Source organism: Choristoneura fumiferana, chromosome 14, assembly GCF_025370935.1.
Source record: "Choristoneura fumiferana chromosome 14, NRCan_CFum_1, whole genome shotgun sequence".
Taxonomy (NCBI): domain Eukaryota; kingdom Metazoa; phylum Arthropoda; class Insecta; order Lepidoptera; family Tortricidae; genus Choristoneura; species Choristoneura fumiferana.
This window is the reverse complement of record NC_133485.1, coordinates 10606496-10625634: the sequence shown is the minus strand read 5'-3', so window position 1 is coordinate 10625634 and position 19139 is coordinate 10606496. Positions and strand designations below refer to the sequence as shown.

Below are 19139 nucleotides of genomic sequence, written 5' to 3'. Positions count from 1 at the left end.
GCGGGTACCAGCCATGGGAACCTCGGTCCGTGAGCCTAACAGCAGCAGATTGACAATTGACGTGCCCCCATTCAAACATACGTCACGATGAGACTGACGTTCACACGGTAACGTCTTTACATGCCTCTATCATCTGACAGAAGTCAATTAAATATTTGATATTCCAATAGATTGTTAGCACAGGCGAAACAGGTGGTTGTGAAGAATAGGAAATTTGTGGCGTGTCAGTCGAACGATCGCTTTTATTGAATAAGGTTTTTTATTAACGGAAGCACTTTTAAATGACGTGCGTCAATGAAGAAGCGTTTAGGAAAACTTATGTAATCAATCAAGTCACAAAAAAATAATTATTTGTATGAATTGATATCTTTTAAAATGTTTACGGTCATCGTACTTTTGGGAAGGCAGTCTGACGTAGATATTATTTATTTATATTATAGCATTAATCAATTTTTAGAGTTACTCTGTCTTACTGATCTACTTCCGTCTAGATATATTACTGTAATCCCGAAGACTTAACTTAGTTATTAGTATTATTATCATTCTTAATTATACATACTATGAATTGTAAGTATACGAGAGCACGATATTTATAGGTAAGCTGTCTTGTAGGCACCATAGCCTGAATTTAATTTATCTGACAGACTCCAGGCACAAATCTCGAAATTATTTGAACTAGAGCATATTAAAGAGGCTATACAGTGTTTGATAAGTATGTAGCTAATTATTTGACCACATTGACCGTTCTCCGGAATTGATTGTGTGTGTGCTTGAAAGTACATTGTATGATTGTATCATTTAAATCATTTCTAAGCGACCAAGACACAAATTAATTGATGAAATTAACAAAACATAGCCAGATCATAATCGGCAACTAATCAATAGTAATTAGATGTCCGTTCTCTGATTGATTCTAATTACTTCAGACGCAAGAAACCGCGGTTGCTTACGTGCAATCAATGTCCATTTGTAATATGATTGATTGATTGAACAGGCCCGTATCACGAAAGCGGGTGAACCTTACATCTGGGTCAGCAAGAAGTGAGATTCAATGGTATCTTCTTTGTGACATGCCACAAATTATCACAGAAACTAACAGAGTTAGGCAGATAGGTACAATGTAAAATGAGGAATGGAATTATTTTTGATTCACGCTGTGACTTGGTAGTTAATTATGTACGTCGTTTAGTATTATTGGTCGGTTATTACACAGTTTATAAGAAGTAAAGGCCAAGAGATGGCACTGGTGTTTTTAATACCGCCGCGCGAATTTCGATAAACTTTATAACCTATTCAATTTTACTGCAACTTTAATGTCCCAGCTCCAAATCGAAGACACCCAACATCACATTACTGCGTACGTAATAATTCTGATCCGATAAGCAGTATTGGATTTCCATTGACATCGCACCGCGAAAAATAATTAGCCGTTATCCGTAATTACAGGTATACGCTTATTAACACGTACGAAGGTGCGAATAGCTATTAAAACGAACGAACTGAATAACAAGTTCGGGAAGCCGTATATTAAAATTCCGAATTTGTAGGTACTTCCAAGCAGTCGTGGCACAAAAAATATTTCGAGATAAGTACTCTCGAGTTGAGTGGTTGCTATACCGTGAGCGCTTGACTTAGGTGATGACAAACTACCTATTATAAAAGCCCGCGCTCGAGCCGCTACCTACGCAGACATCCACCGAAATAAAAGAAGTTCACTCGTCTAGACCGTTCATATGTAATGGCGCGTGACAATCTTTGAAGAGCAAACACCGTGTATTTGACGTTCGCTGTTTGATAAATATAAGATTTCCGCGGCTTACTAGACCGAACGCCTATTCTTATTGAGATAAGGACTTATAAAAACAAAGTGGCATCATTCGGTTCAATCGACGCGTGCTTTGACAAAGCGGTGTATTCGCCAACAAACTTCGACAATTAATCAGTCAAATATTGATCTGGAGATATTAATGACGCGTGAGTTTGAGGTTTCAGGTAGCTTTAATATAAACCAGCACATACGGCGCAATAATTATACTTACTTAAGGCAGTTAAAACTGACTGGTATTTCGAAACATTGAGAAGGTACTTACAAGTTCTTTTCACCCTATTATGTTTTTAAACAAGACAATTATTTGTCTTAGTTTAATAAAGTCCCCAGTGATACTAGTGCGGTCATTGATAGGAATCTGCACGGGAGCTCGTTCGAAGTGTTTCGGCTAATATTTGCAAATATTTCCGAGTTGCAGGCCGGGCTAACTGTATTAAGCAAACTCTCAAAGCGATCATTAGCCAAGGTTGGCTAGCTCTGTTTGACATTGATTATTATGAGATTACAAACAATACCTACCGGCCAACTATTTAATCAATACATTCCACTGTAGAGTTGTCATCATAATGCGAATAACATAAAACTACAATAAAACGCACCAAATCCCATTTAAGATCCTGAGAGAAATAAATAATGTTAGCTAGAGATAGGACAGTACTCAGTTATTAAACAAATATGATTAACTCAACCCAAATGATAGAAAACGAAGCCCCACTCCAGCTTTATTGATTGTTTTATAATAATACCGCTGTACTTGCCAAGTCGTAAGTGCATCTAGTGTGTACTCAATTAAAATACGATTACATCGTCACCAACAATCAAATGGGTGGGCGAGACTTCGGATAAATTAATAGTAGGTAATATGCTAATATTGCCTCTATATCATCCATTAAGTCTTCCCGACAACTTATTAAACCGGCATCAGCTTAATGTTGTGTTGATGAACATCGAGTTAGCACGATTCACGGGATTGGGTTTACGGTAGCTGTTAATAATATTATGATAATGGTGGATTCCCGTCGTGGAAGGTCGTCGATCATCTTTGAGCGCATCCTTTGCGGTAACGACATTACTGGAGATATTGGAGACAGGACTATGGGTCTTGCTAAGATCGTGGGAGAAATAAACACTAAGTATAAGTAGTAGTCCGCCGCTAAGAAGTCAATCCTGACACCTGTCATCCTGGTAAATGGGTCAATCAACTATTTTACCGACACTTTAGGCGTCTCCTGCGTTACCAAAATTGTCTATGGCGCTACCAAAAAATCGTATTTCACGGTTTAATAGGTTGAACTTACAAAGGATTGCATGTATTCATGTACACTATCTATTAAATTACAGAAAAAACATGGTTACTTACAAAAATCTGCAATTGTTTGAAAAATGTTGCGGACAGACTAGTGTCGGTAAAAAAGTTGATTGGCCCAAATACGTCATTGACATGTTTTTGTTTTTTGACGTTATATAATAAAATAACACAAGGTTAGTAACCATATATAGATCTTTTAATATCGTCGATGATAACTGCAATGCAATGCCGCGTAGGTAACTAACAAATTCTAATGCCGCGTAACCTACCAAAAGTAGCAGATTTCGCAGCTCTCCTGTAAAATTTTGTCTTTAGATACGCGGCATTAGCCATTGTTGGCGAGTACTGCCTTTTCGCAAAGTAACGTTTGGCAACCTGTTTCATTTCGCAACTTTTCATTTCGCAAACTCTTAAACTGTAAATATTTCAGGATTTCTTTCAGGGTCATCGTGTAGAACCCTTTAGGTTAGGTTAGGTTAGTTTTATAAAAATCCTGAAATATTAAGAGTTTCAGAAATATTAAACAGTTGGGAAATGAAAAGTTGCGAAATGTAACAGGTTGCCAAACGTTATTCGCCGAAACATTAGTAAACCCATTGTTGGTTACGCGGCTTTGCCGTATCATCGATGATTATCAGGTATGTAGAAGTACAAATGTAATCTGCATTAGAATTAGTTCGTTCATTACTAATTATTCGGTCTAAGTATAAAATGGAGTTAATTTATCATAAAACTAAAGTAATTTTCGACTAATGACGAAGCGAGTGTAATGAGGTAGAAGATAAATGATAAAGGTACTGTGGAACGTTTAAGGCATGGGTTTACAGTGGTCGTAATCGTAACACAGCACACCCTTAATGAAACAAGTAGGGGAGACCGGGGACAAAAGTAACACTGGGATTTTGTGCTTCGATCACTCGCTATCTATTATGTAGTTGCTCAAATGAATATAGCTATATATTACTTTTGTATTATGTTACCATGTGTTTTGTGTTATGTTAGTGTGTCTTTTGTTATATGCGTCCATTTTTACTAAATAGAGTTCGAGATTTTTTGTAATTAAGTAAAGAAGACTGAAAAATGGTCACATCTTTCTGTTTCATGTAAGTTTAGGTACTTTAATGTTTGGAATTTACGATGTCTATTTTTTTCTGCAAAAAAAAGCTTTCTGCTCTTCATAATCCTAAGCGCCATTTTAACTCGATCCCTGTGAACATTTAGAGGGAGAATTGAGTGTAAGTTAATGATTTTTGGCGTACCTTATGATCTCAATGAAATTTGTCAGGTTTTTTTGGTCCAGCCCGGACGTTATGCTACTTTTGTACCCATCCCAGTTTTTCTCATTTCATACGTCCTTAGCAAAAAACTAAATGTTTTGCATAAAAATAACTTAAAAGACTCCATAAGCAATGTAATAAAGAATTACAAATAGTAGTAGTCATGTTGATATATGTAGTCAAGGCTGCGATGCCGTCGGTGTCGTACGTTCTGATTTTAGCTCGCTCGTCTCGCGCTCGCTTCGCGAGATGATCACCTTTTACGTTCCTTTTTATCGCCCTTGTGATAAATAAGCGCCAAATAGACCAATCTTAAAATTTTACTTCAGGGGTGCAAAATCATGTTAGGACCTGTAATTTTACTTGAGGTTGAGATATAGGGGTGATACCTGGTTACAAGCAGAGAAATGATATTTGCCAGCTCTGGACGGCTGCATTTGGTATTTTGATCACTGCATAACTCTACAAAGCCGTTGTTACTTTTGTCCCCGGTCTCCCCTAGTTTATTGCGTTTTATGGTATTACAATACAACAGATTGTTTATCACGTATTCTGTATGTACTTATGAGAGTACCTGTAGATACGTAGTTTCTGACTAGTGGACCGCAGGAGCTAAAATAAGGTGCGCGAAAGATTGTACAGAAGATGTAACCAACGAAACCATGAAGTTTGAGGTCACGGGTTAGATCCCCGGTCGGAGTAGATATTTGTATGACAATACTTTATGCGTAGGTACTCGAATTTTCAGGGTTATGCTTTGTTTTTGTTTCCTTAAAAAATGACGATCTAACTATTTAAGGATTAATTATAATACTTTTTCATCAGACTTGCTCGTCAATGATGTTATTCCATGCCTGTATACTAAAGGACAATGGCCTCAATTGTTCCCGCGGGAACTATGGATCTAGGCAGTTGTCTCACCGCCAGCGAGGAAACGATTGGCTATCGACTATTTTCTCGCTCAAGAAACGACCAAAAGATATAAGATCATGTGTGAGTAAAAGAGACGCGTATATTAATAGTTGATCGCTGGCTGTTCACACTGTCGGCGAGAACTCGCTCTTACATCTTTTGTCGCAGCGACAAGAGCTATAAAACTCGCTGAGCTATAGATACTCGCTCAGCGATGTCAGCTTGGCGGCCGTCTCGCACGAGCGAGTCGAGTGGAGCCAGTAATCGCCCGTCGCACTCGAACACTCGCTTACAGTCAGCGACAAAACTACACTCGCTTCTCGCTGCTCACCCACTCGTTTATAGTTACTCGCTCTACTCGCTTTTCGCTCATCGTCGGCGGTGGGACAAGTGCCTTACGTATATTTTTTCTCCCCAAGGGAGTTATGACTTTAGTTTTAAAAAGTTAGTAGGTACCTATGTCATTTTAGACTAAGGAGGTTTCAAGTCAGCCTACGTTTTATTTACATCTTTAAAACTTCTATAACCCAATTTTACCCCATAAAAATTTGCCACGCTTCAGAAACTTCGTTATTATTATATTTTAAATTTATATACAATTGTTTTGCAATAATTTTAGTAAATATTTTTTTAGCATGTTGGAACCAGAATTCTACTCGTAAACTAAACACAATTCTTAGCATTATCTATGTTAGACGACTCGCGAAAAGTGACAATCAGGGGGTTACATACAATACAAGGCCGAAAATCGAAGTTCCTATCGTCCTTCTAATAGACGCTCGTTAGTAATCGCCTTCTTACGCCCCTTAATGCACAATGTACTATATTTTACCCAGGAACTTATACAATTACTCTTTATTGAACGCCAACCAACACATGTAAGCAGTACTTACAGAAAATTGAAATTGGAAATTGCCAGGTCCAAAAACACAAAAGCCGGACTTGGTGCTTAATTTGGCCGGACATACCTTTTTTAATAGCTTATCATACCTTTTTTAAAGCCGGACGTGTATGTTCTAAAAGCCGGACAATATTAAAAAAAAACAATTACTTATTTAAACTTTATCATGCACCCATTAATCTGATAACTAACAAGCTTATCTTACACAAAATAATCAATTATCATCGAGTTTCGAGGACTTCGAGGACGAGAAAATATTTGACCGGACACGTCCGTAACAAGCCAAACATGCCCGGCTTTACCTGGCAACCCTAGGTATGTATGTAGAGACTTATCCAATTCAATTAAACAAAATATATGTGGAATATATATATACTTGAGAATATATGAGGAGCAAACGTCAGCCTCATTTTCAACCGGAAAGCGTACCTACATTATCTCCCTAGAAATTCATATAATTGCTCTTGAACTAGCAAACCCTAACCATTCATTTATCTTCATAAGACGAACTGGTACCCGCAACGCAACCAAATAATACACATTTAACCAGTCTGACCGGTGTCACTAGGGCGCCCTAGGCTGTCCTTCAAACTACTCATTCATTGCCTTAAACACTTGTCTAACACACGGTTAACGTATCAACGCAAACGGACCTTATTCCATTGTCAAAGGAATTAGATTGCAACACATAAATTTTACGCGGACGATTACCAATCAGATGATATCACTATGAGGAGCACAGCTTGACATTTCTATTAAAACATTTTTCATCCCACTATCCCACTAATAATATTATAAATACGAAAGCTTGTACCGAAGTCTGTTTGTTTGTTTGTTACTTCAGCACGTCTAAACCACTGACCTGATGAGCCATGACCATGAAATACGGTATACAGATAGTTTGAGTCCCGGGGAAGGACATAGGATAGTTTTTATCCCGGATAATTCCATAGTTCCCGCGGGATAGAGATAAGCAATAACCGAATTCTCGGACGGAGTCGCGGGTAACGGCCAATTTACAATAAAGTTTACCTATAGATAAAATGCATAAAAGGTATGCTTATGGATCGCTACAATTCAATGAAAAAATATTTTTTGTTGAAAATTTGACCTTTCATACAAGCTATTTTGCTGATTTTGCTTTTTGTTGACTGTACTGCCTTATCATTCAACGTACCTATCTCTATATGCCTACAAAATTTTAAGTCTATAGAAGTAGGTATTTGAAATTCGACTTACAAAATTTAAACACAACTTTGCTGCACACGAACATTGCAAGTAAAAAAAAAACAAGATAAACAACAAAAACACCTTAAAACATCGTAATGAAACCTGTACCTATATAGCTGAGAAGCAATTCAAAAGTACGTGTGCGAAATTCTCAATCTGCACTGAACTCGTCCAGGCCTTAGTAGGTAGGTATACCAGAGATGATAAAAAAATATTTGAAGCCGAAAGTTTCGCAACGACCTACCTAACTGCGAATAAGTCGACCCGTACGGCAACCTATTACATTTAGGTACCTATGAAATTAATGAAATGTCATCTACAAAAGTGTTCTTTATTCGAAATACAGGTTGTTCATAATTTAGCTAAGACACATAATCATATTAAATATATTGACCCGGATAACTCACGTCTTAGATCGAGTTTAGCTCGACATGTTTCGGGCTAATCCGTAGCCCTTCGTCGTCTTCGTTCGTCTTCGTCGTGTGTCCTCGTCGTCTTCATCTTCGCCTTGACGTGAGTTATCCGGGTTAATATATTTAATATGAGTGAGTCTCGGGGTAGTTTCATGATCAAAATCATAGTAACTACCTACAGACATTAAAAAAATAATATCATAAAATAAATATTAGCATTACACGGCCAAATTACAAACAATGACAAGTGGCTTAACCCCATCATCTTTGCAAATTCGTCCGTACCTACACGTCCATGCAATATGCAATTGTTTCGTTCCCGTTGCAATGCTTGTTATGCATCAATTATTACCTTTACGTTGGATATCAATAGATGGATCTGAACAAGGCCCGTCGGTTTCCGGGGCGGTCCTCGGGTAATAGCACATTGCAAAAGACAGGTCTGCCTGCGCCATATACCTACACAGAACCTATAATGACAAAACGAATAGAAACGTTATCGTGTGTTTTCTTCCATAATTCATGTCGCCATTTTTCGCCTCTCCAGCTGTCAATGACCACACGTTTTTTCGTGTATTCATTAATTCACGGTACTATCAATGAAATTCCTTTAATCCTTTTTAACTTAATCCCCGATGCCAAAAGAGGATGTTATACGTATGACGGTAATGTCTGTCTATCTGTCTGTAACATCGTAGCTCTCAAACGGATGGAGTGATTTCATTGCGGTGTTTTTTAATTAAAAGCTAGTTTCCTTGCTATGTTTTATTAAAATCGGTTTAGCCGTTTTTGTGATATTGCACTTTGAAATGGCGTAACCAATGCACTGTGAAATTCAGATACAATTTATACAAAGAATACATTTAAAAAAAAGTAGATTACCTACTTAGGTAGTATTTCACAGAAGAAGATCGTACATCCATCTTCTCGCAGAACCTCAAACATTCATCACACATTTCTAACCTTTCAAACAAATCACAGCTAGGGGTCAATTCGAGAAGCGAGTTTATCTGGTGCAAAGCTTGAACCAGAGCAGATATTTATGACCTTGACTGTAAACCAACACCAGAGTAATTTTCGACCCGGAATGTTGGACAATAATGCACGATCTGATATTTCGTGTACCAAATGAGTACAAGGCATACATTAACCGAACATATAACTTCTTTGAACTGGGAGTATAATATAAAAATACTCATGGCTTTGTAGCCATATGCGCACTCGCGCTCTCGACATTTCTATTCTTCTTATAGTTCTGTGGCCATACACGGCTCATATTTGCTACATTGAATATCGAGATGAGATCGCCACGTCGCGATAATGTTTTCTATGATCGATATTTTCTATTTATCTAATCATAGGAAATACGATATGATGAACACCTTGTAGGTATTCGTCATGTACTTAGACAGCACTTAACAAAACTTTATGGACTTATCTAATACGTTTTAAGGTAAACGTCCGAGTGATAGACACGCTAAATGCCCAGTAGGTAGACGATACCCTGCTGTTAAAATATCACAAACGGGATTTATCACGCTAAACACACGACGTTTCGACCACATTACAGAGTGGAGAGTGGAGTGGGAGTCTACTCGTGACCACGGCCACTGTTATATGGTCGAAACTTTGTTGAAACATGGAGGTAAATATTACTCGTGTGTTTAGCGTGATAAGTCCCGTTTGTGGTAGGTATTTTAATTATGAGTGAAAATCACGAAAGTTTTAAAGATTAAAGATACCAATTATTGGGACAGTGACGAGCACTCGTACGTTTACCTTTATAAATACCAAAGAAGCAGGATGAAAATTACAAATTTCTACCTACTAAATATTGTACCTAGTATGAAAGTTTGTGAGTGGCTGGATGAAATTGGAAGAAAGAAGATTGGAACAATTGGACAAGGTTTGAACAAATGCTGTCCAGAAATGAAAATACATAAATGCATACGTTTTACGCCTATTGACCTACCTCAGAAAGTCTCTGTGTATTGTATATAAGTACCTGTTTTTCTGTACTTCTTGTCATGTGTTGGTGTGAAATAAAGAGTTATTGTATTGTATTGTATTGTTTTTTTCTCTATTATAAAAAGACTTTTCAAAATTGTTGAATACAACTGTAGATCTAATAGGCTACTTTTTTTGCTATTTCGTACCTACACATCTATGTCGCGAAATCTTAACTGCCAAGTCCAGAAACATGAAATGTTGCACGATCATTTCCTTCACAATGTAGGTAGGTACTTAAATATTTTTTTATGTGGATTTTCATTGGAATTTAGTAAGATTCTGGACTTTCGATTCAACTGGCGAAACAATGGCTCACGTGAGCGAAGTCGCTGCTAGAGGCTAGTATTTTAGTGGAAGTATATATTTGTTTGTACCTAACCTTGCCATGTAATAAAATAAATAAATTTTAAAATGCTAACGTGGTTCGTACAGTCGCTGCTGTAGTCAAACTGTGGTTTTCTATTATAATAACCAGTTTTCTAGTTATAATTCCTTACCTCCAGCGAGTATTTGTTGGTTCTGCAAGTGCCTTACTACGCCCTCAAAGAGTCTAAACTTCGCACTTTTACCACAAATAGTCTTCCTTACTGACTTGCAGCGTGGAACGGCAATGACAAGCCGTAAAACTTGAACGAACGTGGCCTTTGTCTGTGACCAAAATAGTTTGTTTCTCATCTCAATGTCCACAGGGCCGTCTTAGGCCACGTGGGGGCCTTGGCCACACAAGAACTTGGGGTTTTGGAAAGTAAATTTTTTGCTCCAATTGAATGTCCTATTTTATTTATAACCTAACTTCCCTTTGTTGTGTCGGTTTAGAATTACACCTCTCCATTTCCTCCGTGGATGTCGTAAGAGGCGACAAAGGTCATAGTAGTAGTTATAGGTCAAAGGGTCAAAGGCGACAGGCTAGCAACGCGTCACTATTGTACCGTTTTTGACAAACTTTAAACCTAAAATTGCTAAAAGTGGCTCCGAAGGGGTGTAACGTTTCGTGTGCTCGCCTGTGCCTACCCCATTTGGGAATACAGGCGTGATATTTGTGTGCTAACCAAGAAAAAGTCAGAAAATCCCCGACATTGTCACTTCAAAGTTCAATATCTCAAAAACGGCTGAACAGATTTTGATAAAACATGTCTAAAAACTATCGCTAGAAAACCTGCTTTCAAATAAAAAAAACCGAATTCAAATCGGTTCATCCGTTTAAGAGCCACCGTGCCACAGACAGACACACATAGCGGTCAAACTTATAACACCCTGCATTTTGTTTCGGGGGTTAATTACTTAGACACGTATCGTATATAGGCAAGTATGGTTAAGATATCTTTTGAACAAAATCTTCCTTTATAACGTTTTGTAATTCGGGGGCCCCTTGTTATACCCTGGGTACGGGCCCCCGTGTGCCCTTAATGGTGAAGACGGTATTGCGTCCACGGCATACGTTCACCGACGTTGGAGTATTATAATCATCACGCTGTATACGTCCCACTAGAGGGCTCAGGCCTCCTCTCAGAATAAAAGGGGTTTGGACCTCTGAGAGGAGGCCTGTTAAAAGTTAGTGTGACGTATAGGCTGACATGGTGATGATGAGAGGGGTGAAATTAAAGGATGTAGAGTAGCATAAAAAATGGAAATTCTAAACTAAAATTGTACGTTACCAAATGTTATTTGCGTTCATATTGTTTTCGAAAATTAAACTAGTGTCTAGTTACCTGATCTGTATTAAACAACCTCCGTGACTGTTAGTGTACGTTTTCCTGTGAGATTGTGTACCTTCATATCAAGTTAACACTGCGACGCGAGAGACGAGCCGGGGGTCCGGCCCACCGGCGCGTGCGTCGACCGAGTTAGCCGATCTCATTAGTTTACGAGTAGGTACGCCACAGAAAATTGACACTTCAATAATATTTAAAACCGTTCTTGGTTGAAACAGTTAAGTAAATACCTACCAATCTGTCGCTCGGCAAACACGGATTTACAAAAAGTCAACATTTTTGTCGTGTGGTAAGAACACTCGATACGTAACATGTTCATTATGCGGTGTCATCAGCACTTAAGGTACTTTTCCACCGGCTGGACGTGACGATAATTAAAATTTGTAAGGTAGGTATGTATCAATTCTCTCCTAGCGTATCTTTGGTGGTAGGTAACAGTATGAATTGGGGATGATGTGCGATACAAGATTTTTCTTTATTGCAATAATTAACTGTATTGCTGCATAAATAGTGTTTATTAGGTAACTCCCGACCCGCGGTAACTTTGGTGATGATTTTTGGTGGAAATGGGTCGGCGCGATTTCAATTCTCTTCCCATTTGTCTCGCTCACCTTTATACCGGAGTCTCGAAGTCTTAAAATCGCTCGACGTACATTATGTCGACCACGCACGAGTAGCTCCTATTTATGATCTTTAAGCGTTAAAAACTTACACTTCTTTTACAGACGTGAGTTTTATCTAAATCATCTAAATACGCCAAGACCAACATTTTTTATGTAGGTAGCTATAACTACACACAACGACCCTAAAGTTAAAATAGGTTCATAAAATTAAAATAAATTCAATAAATAAATAATAATAAGAAATAAATATCACGGGACATTTGACACCAATTGACCTAGTTCCAAAGTAAGCAAAACTTGTACTATGGATACTAGGCAACGGATAAACATACTTAAATAGATAAATACATAATTAAATATATAAGTATATTAAACACCCACGACTCGAGAACAAACATTCGTATTTTTCAGACAAATATCTGCCCCGACCGGGAATCGAACCCGGGACCTCAAGCTTCGTAGTCAGGTTCTCTAACCACTGGGCTATCCACTTAAACTAAAACAAATTATTTAAAGCAGTCCCCTTTAGACAAGGTACCGGTGATGCTGGCAGTGTTCCCTCTTTAAATAGCTAAGATAATTCTTTGTCCAAGGAAGCTGCCAGCTCTCCGGTCCCCTGCGACCCCAAAGAAATATTAAGACCTGCATCAATCTAGCTCAGCTATGAAATCAGGCTAAACCTAGCGATAAAGTAACATATAATTGCCCGTCTCTGGCAGTCACCAAGTCAGCGAGGAAACCATGTGAACCGAGTGAAATCGCCCATCAAACACAATGCGCTTGAATTTTTGCAACACTGTGCAAGCTTTCACTCACTTCTTTTTAACTCCAATATTTACATCGCTTCAGCGCATATTTTCACTTTACTCGTCTATTCAAATGTCATGCAAAATATTTTACTATGATTCTTGGTGAATGTGATCGTTAGTTAGGTGTATATTGTACCTAATTAGAAACAATTGAATTCGAATATAAGATGCGCTTTTGTAAATCAACTATTACCTATTTTGAAAAGAGTGCTTCCGGCGCTTCCTTCCCTTCGATGCGATCCGATCAAAAACCTTTTATGTACTTTTCCTTGCCTGCTGAGTGGCAAGTTAACACGTTCGGCCCCAGTGACACAACGTCTGTGACTTTTTAGTTCTTACTCCTATGCCAGTGACACGTATTTGTGACTGCTGTGGGATATGCGCTGTGCCTAGCGTAAGAGTTTAGTGGAGCGTCACATTCGGCTCCGTCAACGGTCTGCTAAGCCCTTACGCGACGTCGTGTCACGTCACGGAATGTATAACGACGTTGTGATGCGTATACATATGGGATATATGCGTAGGCATAGCGTAAGAGCTTAGTGGATCGTTGCCGGGGCCGAACGTGTTAAAGATTGCAGTTTATTGATATAAGTTAGCCTCCGCAAAGTAACGCCTAAATCAATCAATTATTTAATTATTGTTCACAGAGGCCGTGCAAGCAATGCGATTATTCGAATGGCCGGACGCGGGCGGGGGCTAGCATGCGGGGCGCGCTGGTGCTGCTGGCTCTAGCGGGCGCGGCGGCCGCCGGCGTCAGCGAGCTCGCGCGCCGCGACTCCGGCGACGTGTTCACGCTGACAGGCAAGCACCAAGCTATGACCAGCCCCAGCTGCGGGAGCTAGCAGGCGGGGGGCGACCCCGGCGACGTGTTCACGCTGACAGGCAAGCACCAGGCTATGACCAGCCCCAGCTGGCGGGGTGCGACCCCGGCGACGTGTTCACGCTGACAGGCAAGCACCAGGCTATGACCAGCCCCAGCTGCGGGGGCTAGCATGCGGGGTGCGACCCCGGCGACGTGTTTACGCTCACAGGCAAAGCACCAGGCCTTACCGCAGCCCTAAAATAACACAATCGTCGCTGGCGAGGTAGCCGGATATCATTATCATTCTGTAAAGCATACGCATTAACGCAATAGGTAGATACTTTTAAAAAAGCATTCGGCTTTTAGATATCTTCTGTCCTCTGGCCGCACAGTAAGCAGTACCGCAGCAGCGTAGTAGGTAGTAGTTTGGCTCCGAACATTGGAGACGAACTATGTCAAATAGAAGGAAAAAAAGTCATCATCATCATCATCCCAGCCTATATACGTCCCACTGCTGGGCACAGGCCTCCTCTCAGAACAAGAGGGCTTGGGCCATAGTTCCCACGCGGGCCCAGTGCGGATTGGGAACTTCACACGCACCATTGAATTGCTTCGCAGGTTTGTGCAGGTTTCCTCACGATGTTTTCCTTCACCGCAAAGCTCGTGGTAAATTTCAAATGTAATTCCGCACATGAATTTCGTAAAACTCAGAGGTGCGACCGGGGTTTGAACCCACGACCCTCTGTTTGAGAGGCGATAGGTCAAACCACTAGGCCACCACGGCTTACTTATTGAAAAAATAAAACACCAAATCGTCACCGAATTTCTCTCGTTGGAACTATCTTATCCTAAAGTAATTGCCAATTAGTGAGCCAACGCCATCTGGTCTGTTAAAGATGTACCGTGCGGCGCGGCGCAGTGCGCGGAGCACGGCGCGGGCGCCGACGCGGCCGACGCGTGCGCGTGCGCCTGTCCGCACCGCGCGCCGCTCTTCAGGGAAGACAGGGAACTATGCGTCGATGACCTACCAGGTAGGTACACACATTTTCAACCGAGTTTTACTTTCGATTGTACTTTTTTTTTATTTGTAAGCTCTGAACTCCTTCATGGATGACTTGATTTTGTATTGGCAGTGAGCCAAATAAGTATAGTCTATAATTTTTTGCACAACTTCATATCAAATGAATATATCGCTAAAGTCGAACTTTCAAGTTTTCATGACTCTATCTATTATTGTTTTATAACATACCTACAAACTTCCTGTTTGTACCACTGAGAATTCCGTACAAAGCAAGTAGGTATGTCAAAATAAACGCTGTAAATGGCCGTATTTAGATATTATGATACCCGCACTCAAAATAAAATCCAGTTTTTGCAGAGTCCCTCTTCTAAGTAAAATATAACACAGTGTGAGCTCATTTTATATTGGTTAATAATTACATTTTTATTTGTTTGCTGTTGTAGCTGCAACATAAATAGATATTGTGTATCAATTTCAGCTAAATAAAACCATATACCTGTTACGATTCTTTAGATAGAGAGATGGAACTCTTACAAAAGGGCGAAACTTACAAAAATTTAGAAACTTGACACTGGCAACTAGTAAAATTCGCAAATCGAATCCTAATGTTCGTTAGCGTAGTAGTCTAGAAGTAGAAAAAATATGAAAGTCGAATCGAAATCGCGTTAGTGTCGTCATCGAAATGCTTATCTCACGAGAGCTACGCTAGTTCTCGCACGTTTCCGTGATGCGTGCTTTTTGTTAAGTAGACACATTTGAAAGTGCTTCACGTGTTTGCTTTGTGGTAGGTAAGACATTTATTTACAGTTTTGGAAATACTCTAATCATCTAGGTGTTGAGCAAACGTTGAAATACTCGGAAACCACGGAATTACTTGAGTGCATACTTAACTAACTTGTATTATTAAAAATTTCGTAAGACATGATTTTTGAAAAACTTTTTTTTTAGAAAACATTAAAATAGTCTACTTAGTTGTTCCCAATTTTATTATCAGTTGAGCAGTTTAATTTTAAATTACAAGCTTTTAGGTAGAATAGAATAGAAGATTTATTTGCATAGAATAAGTAGTTACATCAAGTGTCATTAGATGGTAATGAGACAAAAGGTTTCTTATCCTGCTATTTGTACAATTTTCTTATTACGCACTCAAATTATATTTTCTAACACTAAAATCAATTATTGCAATGTTTGCTTGAATTTTTGTTTACTATCTTGCGACATTACCGCCCGCGATTATATTGCGACCGCTATGTGTGTCTGTCTGTCTGTGGCAACGTGGCTCTTAAACGGTTGGACCATTTTGAATGCGGTTTTTTTATTTGAATTCAGGTTTTCTAGCGATAGTTCTTAGACATGTCTCATAAAAATCGGTTTAGCCGTTTTTGAGACATTGAATTTTGAAGTGACAAGTCGGGGGTTTCCAACTTTTTGTTGGTTAGGTTAGTTAGTAAACTTACATAATGTTTTTCTTTACATGAGGTTTTTCTAAGATTAGTAGTATTTTTTTTATTTTTGTATTCACGCACAGTGATAATTTGGAATCAAGACTGGTACAACTTAGGAATTTTCAAAAAAACAAGCATACTCTTTTCTCAAAGGCACGGCAACGCATTCGTAACTCAATTTATGTTGTGGATATCCATGGGCGGCGGTGACTGCTTTTCATTAGGTGACCCGACTGCTCGTTTCCCCTTATCATATAAAAAAAAAGAATTGATATGGTTCCGTATTAATTGCTTAATAAAAATCAAATAAAAATATCCAAGTACAGTTCTCAAGCCGGGGTGGGCGAAACATATTTTTAACCGAACATCTTATGACGTTCTCATCTGAATATCGACACCTAAATTAGCACACGGAAATTGATAAAGATATTTATGAACCGGGATTTTAATTATTTATGAGCGACTGGGTCGCTTAGTTTCTTTGCGTACCTATTATTTTTATTTTGATTGCAATAACACCCAAAAATATGTACATAAGTAACATCTTGTTACTATAAACTTTAATAGACCTTTTAATGACTATCTATGTTGAAAAGTTTGTTTTCCTTGTTTGTTTTTATTTTTACGGATTTCCCGTTATATTTTTGTACTATACTATATCAAAAGAAGAACACAGATAAATCAGTAAAGTATAGCTGGGAATCAAACCCAGTTCTTTATCATTCTATAATTCTCTATTATTCTAGATATATTTATACTAAGCAGTAGCATGCACGAAATAGATAAAATGTCTGTCTTTCTTAAGCGAATTAGTTTGAAATCCCAATTAACTAGATTCATCGTCATCATTCCAGGCTATATACGTCCCACTACTGGGCACAGGCCTCCTCTCAGAAAGAGAGAGCTTGGGCCGTAGATCCCACGCGGGCCCAGTGCGGATAGGGAACTTCACACACACCATTTAATTGCTTCGCAGGTATGTGCAGGTTTCCCCACGATGTTTTCCTTCACCGTAAAGGTCGTGGTAAATTTCAAATGTAAATCCGCACATGAATTTCGAGAAACTCAGATGTGCGAGCCGGGGTTTGAACCCACGATCCTCTGCTTGAGAAGCCATAGGTCAAACCACTCCGCCACCACGGCTTCTATTAACTAGATTAATCCACAGTAAATAAATACCTTCGCTGTACTAAGATAAGCGTTGCGTACCTATCTAAAAAAAAATACTCACGCTGTGCTAACGTGTGTTCTTGTCCCTCAAAAATGTGCTCCCGCTCTAGAGCGGTGGTAAACTGCAGAGTTGTTTTAGGTACCTACTCTTCTTCTTCTTCTTCTTCTCTTTTAAAATATGGCTTTTCTGTCCTAATTAATAGGACAATTTCGCCAGTGTCGAGGTAAACTCTCTTTGAGAGGCACGTTGTACGGTGATTGTAGTTTTTGCAACTTGATAGTAAAATTCCAGAAACCACGTGGAGACCACTTGCGCATCAAAAAGTGTTAGACACGAGAGCAATCTAGATTTTGGAATCATTGTTCTCAAGGTTAATCGCCGCATAAAACACTATCAAAATTATACTTCAACTAGCCAAAGAAACAGAACTAGCAAAATTAGATATTGTCTACATCCGCCATCTTCGAACGCTACAAATCGAATCTAGGTACCTACTCGTACACGAGGATACGAAAATCCCACTTATGTCCTGTCAATTCTTACCAGTCAAACCACCAAGGATTTGATATTTGAATTGTCGGAGTGAAACCATCCAATCTAACAGCCTCAGCAACAGACTGATCCACTCAAATAATCAGAAATATTTAAATAGCACAGCTGCTTCGCCGAATTCCGATAAATTTTATCGTAATGAGAGTATCGCTTCTACACAACATTTTAATAAACCAATTTTCGAAGTATTTGCCCAGTGTTTTTGAGAGGATAATTACAGAAAGGGTAATAAAAAATATTTTTAATCTCCATAAATTAGCGTCGTAATCGCATCAACTACCTTAAAGTCGGGTCCCGTAAAATATATGGTTAAATTTATACCGTTAATAATATACTGATTTTGCTAAATAAGCCTGCCGTACGGTCAGGTATTAGTCTTAATTCCGTTACAAATGAGAAGCTTAATAAAATTCAGCAAAAGCTCGAAAAATCGCTCGGTTAATCGGATTAGACAATTACATGTCTTGTGTAGCTTCATAAGTATTTATTATGAACGTTTTTATCTCGTGTTTGCAGAATGTTCATTGGCGAGTTTCGGGACTGGCGCGGGAGTGCAGCGGATACCGTTCGTTTATCTGCCATTAAAAGGTCAAATCATCCATCCCTCAAAGGATATAACCTTTCAAGGTAAATCATAAAAAATAATTGACAAATAAGTCAAAACGACTTAACAATTAGTAAAAAATATTTTTTTCGTTTTCAGGTGTAAAGACTCCAATATGCGCAGTGTCAGGAGCACAGTTTCTAACGCCGAAGGGTTTCGTCGATCTTCGAAACACCCTCGACGCAGATGTGCCGTTCAGTCTATTTCGAGACGAGGGGAGGACTTTCCTACAGGTACATCTTACCAGAAAACACCAATGTTTAAAATGAAATTTTCACTTCAGGACCCAGAATTTAGCATTAGTTTAATAATTCCCAGTGGAGTGGCGAGGACGACGTGCGAGCGCGAATGTCAGGACGGATGATGGTTGTCCGACTTCTTTGTCGTGACGTAGCTGCTGCTCCTGCTTCTCCACTTGACCTTCGAGGAGTCTTCACACCGTGCGTCGCTTTTCGAGTTCAAGGGACTCCTCCGAAACCTATGTCCAGTAAGTATACTTACTGATAAATCATAAAACTGA

The 19139-nt window shown here is 39.1% G+C and overlaps 1 protein-coding gene across 1 annotated transcript in view; it reads left to right on the top strand.

The window, feature by feature from the left end:
• LOC141435115 (uncharacterized) overlaps positions 1-19139 on the top strand; it is a 38914-nt gene that overhangs the window by 13073 nt on the left and 6702 nt on the right. Inside the window, 5 exon segments of the mRNA XM_074097687.1 lie at positions 13672-13825; positions 14723-14857; positions 18532-18642; positions 18719-18852; positions 18938-19106. Of these exon segments, the coding sequence (XP_073953788.1) occupies positions 13672-13825; positions 14723-14857; positions 18532-18642; positions 18719-18852; positions 18938-19106 (703 nt within the window).